The 8,030-nt window shown below is 39.0% G+C and overlaps 1 protein-coding gene across 1 annotated transcript; it reads right to left on the bottom strand.

The window, feature by feature from the left end:
- Positions 1 to 2,490: 2,490 nt before the first annotated feature.
- TOC159 (translocon at the outer envelope membrane of chloroplasts 159) lies at positions 2,491 to 7,193 on the bottom strand. The gene is made up of 2 exons (XM_011081385.3): positions 6,907 to 7,193; positions 2,491 to 6,834 (listed from the first exon to the last, which is right to left on the bottom strand). Exons 1-2 carry the CDS (start codon positions 6,953 to 6,955, stop codon positions 2,663 to 2,665), a joined length of 4,221 nt encoding a protein of 1,406 aa, XP_011079687.2. The 5' UTR covers positions 6,956 to 7,193; the 3' UTR covers positions 2,491 to 2,662.
- Between the last annotated feature and the right edge of the window lie 837 nt (positions 7,194 to 8,030).

Below are 8,030 nucleotides of genomic sequence, written 5' to 3'. Positions count from 1 at the left end.
AAATTCATTAGATCCATTTAGATTCGACACAACTCACCCATTTATCACTCCTAATATATATATATATATATATATAATTGGGTTCGCTCCACTCAATTACTTAATCATTTTGATCTTGGATCGAATTTCAAAACATTGTCCGTAAAAGAGGAGGGTAGATCTCATGGAGTCAACGCCCACATATGCATAGAGAATCAAGAATATTGCTTAGTAGATTTTATGTCTGGAACTATCTAATTTAATTTCTAAGATTCGCTTGTTTATTAATTAATTAAATGAGAAAAATAAAAAAATTATGTACCTGACGTAAATATTACAATTATGACCACCAAGACTTTTGAGTGGACTTCAACATTGTCCTATTCTTGCCTTCATAATCTTTATTTTATGGTCCTCAAGAAATAATATATTATGGGCATTTGACTGTCCCAATATGAGGGGTTCTGTAAATAGGCTGGCCTTATAAGGGAGTGAGGGGACAGCTCTCCTCTCTACAAACAACTGGCGCTTTTAATAATTGCTCTCAGACAACTCCCATACTTCTGCAATATTTTATTAAAGATAGTCAATCACAACACAACCTCCACTCCAGCATTTAACATCACAAAGGGGACCAATAACAATACAAATACAATAATTCTAAGTGCCAAGAATTTACGGATATTAAATATAATTTTTTAAATCATATAAAATTTACATGTAATTATATAAAATTTTAAAGGAGAAAAATGTAATTATCCATAATTTATAATATTTTCAATAGTTCTGAATTGATTATTAGTTATATGTATTTGTTGATTTGAAGTATATACATATTAAATTAGCCTTCAAATTTTAATATTTAATTGTAAATATTTCTATGATTAATTGCAGAAATCTAAACATTTGTAGCAGTAAAAGAAAATACAAAACCAAACAATCAGAAACTGTAATACACAAAAAAAAAAAAAAAAAATTGGGGAGGGGGGGACTAAAAGCAGTAATACACAAAAACTGAGGGACCAGAATACAAAAAAAACATTAAACAACAAAATACAAAAAAAAAAAAAGAAAAAAAAAAGTAAACAGTAACCATATTAAATGTAAATAAAAACCCTACATGTTTTCAAACAAAAACCACAAAACTCTTACAAGAAGCACAATATTTTTCTCAAAACAAATAAAAAATAAAAACTTATTAGTTCTTCTTCAAGAACACGAAAGGCCTCTATGCAACTCCACCTTCTCCTCGAACACAAACCCAAAATTTAATCTACGAATCCTAAAATCGGTGCATCCCCGTGGGAGTAGATTTTGAATTTTTTATTTGATTGGGGGGTGAGGAAGTAGACGACTTACCCGAACATCCCCGTGGGAGGAGCAGCTGTTACATGATTCTACTCGGGACCTGAATTCCATGATCCAGTATCAAAAGTCTTGGCATTCCATTGTTGATCAAATCTTATGTTGCTTGATTTCAGGTTTTGATGGGCGACTGGAGGCTCAAAATCTTCATGGAGGTAAGCTGAACTGGGGAAACAATTCTTGGAAAAAGATAACACAAACTAAAGTTTGAATTAACAAGAACAAGAGAGCTGATAATTCAAAGTAGAGAACTGAGTTTGAGAATTTGAAATTGCTATTTGGTTTTTGTATTATTGTGATCTTTTTTGTGTATTAATTTATTATTTATTCACAAAAGGCTGAGCATTATAACCTTTTACTTATGTACCATTCACCAAGAGATTCAAGAGTTCCATATACCATATTCAGCAGTTCTTGTGGATGAGCCCTTTTCTGTTAAAGAGGAAAGGTTCCTGTCCAACATTAAAAGTGGGCATATGAGCCATATGAACTATGGGATTGGATTGGGTGCTCTACTTTCTTCTTCCATCTCAGCCAGAAATTCACATCTGTGCAGAATTCTGCACAGGAACCTAAAAGTTCATTGCGGTGACAAACTATGACAATTTCACATTTTCAGTGCTCAAGACAACAAACAAGAATAGTTGATCTAAATGGCTAAGGACAACAAATTAAGACCAGTAATGTAAATGTCACATGTAACTTGAAAAGTGGTAATGAAGGTGGCAGCACAACCAAAATGCTAATATAAGATCTAACCTAACTTGGGTTTCATACAAGAAACACTTATCAAGAGTGTTACATACACAACTACACTTAAAAGTCTGGTCCAACATAAAAGCAATCAACTCAATAAAACAAACATTCATCAGTCTTACACGGGGAATACAACCAAATGGAGGAAATTTAAAAGTAAAATTTTAGTTGACATCAAATATCGTTTGAGACTCGTATTACAAGAAACAGAATCCATTCAAAATAATTAAACACACGGATCAATGTTGTAAATAAATTAACGAGAGCGTGGATCCAGCATCAGAACACGGCACCTGGAACTAGTAAATAAGTCTACCGCCCGACGATACAAAATATAGAGCATTATATGGATTCTCTTGAAGAGCAAACAATTGTTTCGCTACTTTGCACTGTTAATAACCGTACACTTCTATTGCGCCAAAAAAGAGTTCTCAGTGCCATCAAGAATTACAAATCAAACAATTCAATTATTATTCAAAAAGCAGAGTGAGAACATGGAAAGCTATTGTCTTGCAAGATGCTCTGTTGTAATATTAAAGATAAAGGCAACAAGGAAACAGAACTAGTAGATTGAATACTTCTCGCCTGCAGTAGGAAAGAGTTTCTTGTAGATGGAAAGAGCAGTTGGGATAATAGCAGCGAGAGCGAGAGAAAGATGCTCGGAACTGCTTGTCCTCACAGTTACTTGACCACTGAGCTTGTTATTGATTCCAGCGCGAACAGCCACCTTAGAGTTTCGTCCTATTGAGAACTGAGCCAGACTGTTGAACCCTAGAGCTAGATCTCCTCTCCATTTGATAACGGACATGCTGAGTGTGGATTGAACTTGACCAATTGGATAATCCAGCTCCCTTCTCTGCAGCTCAAAGTTGGCTCCATAAGCAGTGTCGTGCTGAGATCGCACAGCACCAGCACTACCTACCAAAACATATTGCTTTCCTAACGTAATCTCATCTTCAATCTTCACACCAGGGACCACATTTTCACCTAAAAATGTAAAAGATAATCCACCAGCTGCTCTATTCTTCTTCAAATTTTTTAGTTTGGTTTCAGCCCGAACAATATAAGCAAGTTGTTTTCCCATACTCTGAATGTCAAAGCCTGCCATGCTCGACATATTCTCTCCATGCTTAGCCGAAATTGATGAATCCAAACTGATGGTGAAGTCCTTCTTATCTTTTGTGATTTGAACAGTGTATGCTAGTGGAAAACGATTAGCAATAGCTAGGCTGTGTTCAAGGTTGACACCATCATACCCACAATCATGGTCCCAACCATGACTATCCAGAACTGGCCTTGCAAGAAATTGTGAAGTTGGCTCCAAGAACCGATACCGATATGCAGGATTATCACCATCAAATGAAGGTGGGAGAGCCATGTCAGGCAGGGGAACCGCCACTGGAGCCGCTGCTCCAGAGTCAGCATCATCCTCTGTGAATCCATAATCAGTTGCAACATCTTTACCTTTCTTTTTAATTTCTCTCATTCTCCTCAACTCCTCTCTCCACTGCTTTTTCTGGAGAAGCTTTACACGATAATCATACTCTTCAAGATATGCCTTCCTCTGTTCTCTACTGAGCTTTGCTAACTGAGCTTTCTTTAGAGGCTTAAATGGCGGGAGCTGGTCATACTCATCCTCTTCTTCTTGGTCAGAATCCGACAGATCATCCAGGTCAATATCAGAATCAACATTTTCACCGCCCTGATCGGATGGAAGCTTTGGGTGGGCACGCGACTGCAACATTGACGATAACATGTACGGAAGAGGTGGTGCACGAGCTCGAAAACCAAACAGCTTTCGGTGGTCAAATGGGTCCTGAGGTTTTGAGAGTGAACTAGCTTCTGATAAAATCTTCATGGAATAGCATAATAACAGTAACTGAGGTCTCCAACTCTGACCATTAGGAAGTATTTTCTGGCCCTCCCTGTTCTTCCGACATGAGGGGTGGTTTTCTACAAGAGAAACGGGATTCATGAGACTTGGACTCATCATTCGTAGATCGCCCACAGCATGGCCAATGGACTGCTGGACAACATGAGACCTCTGAGAGACAAACACTTCATAGCACAGGGGGGAACCAGAAGGTCCATCTGGAGGTGCAGAAGCAGCATGAGTAAGGGTGACTATGGCACTTCGCCATATAGAAGAGCCAAGAGAACTAGTAACAGTCTTAAGGAGTGGTAGATCGTTAAGATCTCTAGATTGCGCATCCAACCGGTCTACATAAAGAACAACATCTGGGGAGCTCTTCTTTGTGAACTTCTTCACCGAAGATAAGACACTGCGGTTGAAACCCTGTTCCATCACAGAGGACTTAAGACCAGGTGTATCAACAATCCGAACTTTAACTCCATCAACAAGTCCAGAAATCTCTTTTGCAGAAGCTGTCCCAGTTTCAAAAGGATCAATTGGAGCCTTCTCTTCTCCAAATATTGAATTTATGGTTGCACTTTTACCCACCCCAGATTTTCCAAGAACAAGGATGTCCACAGAGAAGTCCAGATCATCACTTTCCCCTGCTTCGAGCTGCAAAGCCATCCTCTTGGCCGCATCCAAGCTAAAAGTTTGGATGCCTTGCCTCCCACCAAGAAGAGCCAGCCGGTATAAAACCTGTGCTGCCACAGATTCTTCTGGAGAAAGGCCTAACCTGTGAACAAGCCTCAAAAACTTCACCCTAATCTGTTGCAACTTTTCAAGTTTCTTCTTCTCTTCTTCGCTCAAGTTGTCCTCAGATTCTCCACCACCTGCAGAAGCAGGACTGAAAAGGTTGGGGTGGGTTGGTCTGGGAGCAGGTCTCAAAGACCGAAGTGAAGATCCCAGGCCAGCAGGACGCTCCACTGAGAAAAGCCTAGATCCATCTTGGGAAGTGATAGTGATACTGCCACCATCTGAATCAGCACCAGTTGCAGCCTTCAAAAGAGCTGCCAGGGCAGCAGAATCGAACAATTCCTTCCCATCTCCTTCTTCATCAGTATCACCTTCTTCTTCTGAATCAGTGACAATTTGACCATCGAGCCTCTGAGACTGCTCAAATGAACTGTCAGCACCTGTATGAGAATCCCCACCAGATTCTCGTTCCAAATCCTCAATGAACTTTTTGGCGGCTTCAGAGCTCCCAAAAATCATACCATCAGTGTCTTCATCCGACATGGAGTCTTCAGGATGAACTTCTTCATCCATCTCATCTCCCACTTCTCTAATTTCTTGTGGGTTAATGGCAGCTATTGGTTCAGCAGATGCAGTCAATTTTAATTCCTCAGAAACCCTATCAGCTAATCCATCATTTTGTGCAGGAACACCGCCGTGCACACCATTGGTCTGCACAGTTCCAGCATCTGAGGCATAGAGCTGATTAACGTCTCTATCTGCTGCTACTGTTTCATCCACAAGCCCGACCTCCCCATCTGTGTGAATCTTATCTGTGGTGCCATTCTCGATCGAATCATTACTTTTTAGGGACTTATGAACTCCATTGACCAAATCAACAACAGTTCCTGCATCTGATTTTTCACCATTTTCATCCCCAACCACGTAATGTTCAGGTTCAAGTGTCTTTGACTCCAAAACATCCTTTGAACTCTCAGCTGCAGGTTCAAAGCTTGGGTTATCAGCTCCAACTTCCCTGGTACTCACTTCTTCATTGACACCATTACCACTTTCAGTAGAGCCACCAACCAATTGAAGTGGGACCTCCACTCCTTCAATCTTACCTCCATTTTCTTGTGTCTCACCAACAACAGCTACCCCAGGGCCTACCATACCGACCTGAATGGTATCAACAACAGAATCCCCTGCAGGAGTGAGTTTCACATCACCAAGACCAACCTCTTCAGCGGCCTCGTTTGCCTCTAATTCATTAGCAGCAACTCCATTTTGTTCTGCTTCCTCAACAGCAAGCTCGGGGTTGGGCGCATCAACCTGAATGGTATCAACAACAGAATCCCCTTCAGGCATAGGTGCCACATCCACAAGACTAACCACCTCAGATTTTTCTGGTTCAATCGCAGCCACGTCAGCAACCTCCTCCTCTGGTTTATTCGGTACAACTTCATTTTCTTCCGTCTCTCCAACAACAGCTACCCCTGGGCCAGCAACATCAACCTGAATACTTTCAATAACAGAATACCCTTCAGGCGTAAGTTTCTCGTCATCTTTATTACCAACCTCCAATACTTCCTGTTCAACAAGAGCCGCCTCCGGTTGTTCTATCACTTTAGCTTCATCCACCTCATCCCCAATGCTCAAGGATCCACTCTTTCCTTCCTTCTCAGCCTCTCCTTCATTAATCTCAACTTCCTCAGCCACCACCTTCCCCTCATTGCCATCCCCAACCTCACCATTTTTTTCTACCACTACCTCATTGGAATTCACGCCCAATTTATCCGTCAAATCCGGACTTTCACCCTTCTCATCAAAACCCCCAAACCCACTAACCTTATCCTCCTCACCGCCAGCTACAGCTGAACCATCCTCAGAATCTCCCCACACCATATTTTCACCTCCCTCGACATCCTTACTTCCTTTTCCAACATCATCATTATCATTCACCGTGACCCCAGAAACCGGTAACGATTCAAGCTTTGCGGAGGCATCAGAATTCCCCTCCCCAATGGCCTTCACCTCATCCAAAACCGGATTATCCAACCCCGTCTCAAACTCCTCATTCCCGCTCGCATAGTCCTCATCCTCGGATACGGTACCCTTACCATTACTCCCACTATTATAGTTCAAACCTACAGTTTTATTCAATAAAGTCTCAGTTTCGAAAATATCAGAATATGGAGGTGAAGAAGATGTTGTATAACCTGAGGAAGCTTCCGAGACAGGGTACGCCGTCGCTTCTTTCGGGTCCATGGAATCGCTGTAATAAACAACAAATTGAACCAGAGAAACTGGAGAAAATCTACTCACTAGGAGTGTATAGAGATAATGGAGAAAAGAAGAGAGGATGAAGAAGAGAAGGGAGTGGTGAAGTTTGGGATGTGAATTGTGATAAGGTTTTTTGTTGGGTTTCTGAGGTTTGCACTCACTTGCTGCAGCCGCTGGGGGTTGCTGCGCTCTCTCTCGAGTTTTTCCCCCTTTGATTTTTTTCTTTTTCAGTCTCAAAGATCAATATATATATATATAAAGAAAATATCTAAGTGGAGCAAACTCAAGGGTAATATCGGAATTTGCAATCTGTTTTAAATACCCGTAAGATAAATAATTCACATATAATAAATTGCCGTACATACAATCATACACTACTAGAAATGATTTCAAATAACTCAATTTAAAAGAAATTTAATTTTTTTTAATATTCAATAATATATAGAAACTTCCTTAGATTTTATAATTATTAAAGACTTAAAATTCATAAATTCAAATTCTTCACTTATATACAACTTTAAAGTAATTATTGATGGGCAAAAATATGAACTACCTAAAATATTCATAATACACAAATTTGTTTCTTTCCAAATAACTATTTTTTAATTAGTAATTTATGATTCATGCACAATTAAAATTAACGTATTTTGTTAGTTTTGATTAATTCTTTCAACTACAATCTTGTATTTGTGCACATCTATACTATAGATTAAGGCAGATTATCTTTTTGATATCTTTTTTTTTCTATATATTTAATATTTATTTTTTTATTTATTCATCTAACTTCCCACTCTATTGTTATTTTTTTATAATTATTTTTTTTCATATATCCTATTTTGTGTCAATTTTTTTATAATTATTTAATATATATTTTATTTTAAATAATATTATATAATTTACACAGAGAGCGTGTCACAAATCGAAATGCAAAAATATCGTTTTTGAGCTGAAGCGCATCACTCTGCAACGATTTATGTGTGCACTCCTTCATTTTATTTGGAAATTAAAAGGTAAAAGAATGCAAGAAACATATGATTTTGTTTGATTGGAGTGGTCCTAA

Source organism: Sesamum indicum, linkage group LG6, assembly GCF_026168435.1.
Source record: "Sesamum indicum cultivar Baizhima isolate 11 linkage group LG6, ASM2616843v1, whole genome shotgun sequence".
Lineage (NCBI taxonomy): Eukaryota > Viridiplantae > Streptophyta > Magnoliopsida > Lamiales > Pedaliaceae > Sesamum > Sesamum indicum.
Note: the sequence above shows the minus strand (reverse complement) of the source record. Positions and strands in the feature narration are given on the sequence as shown.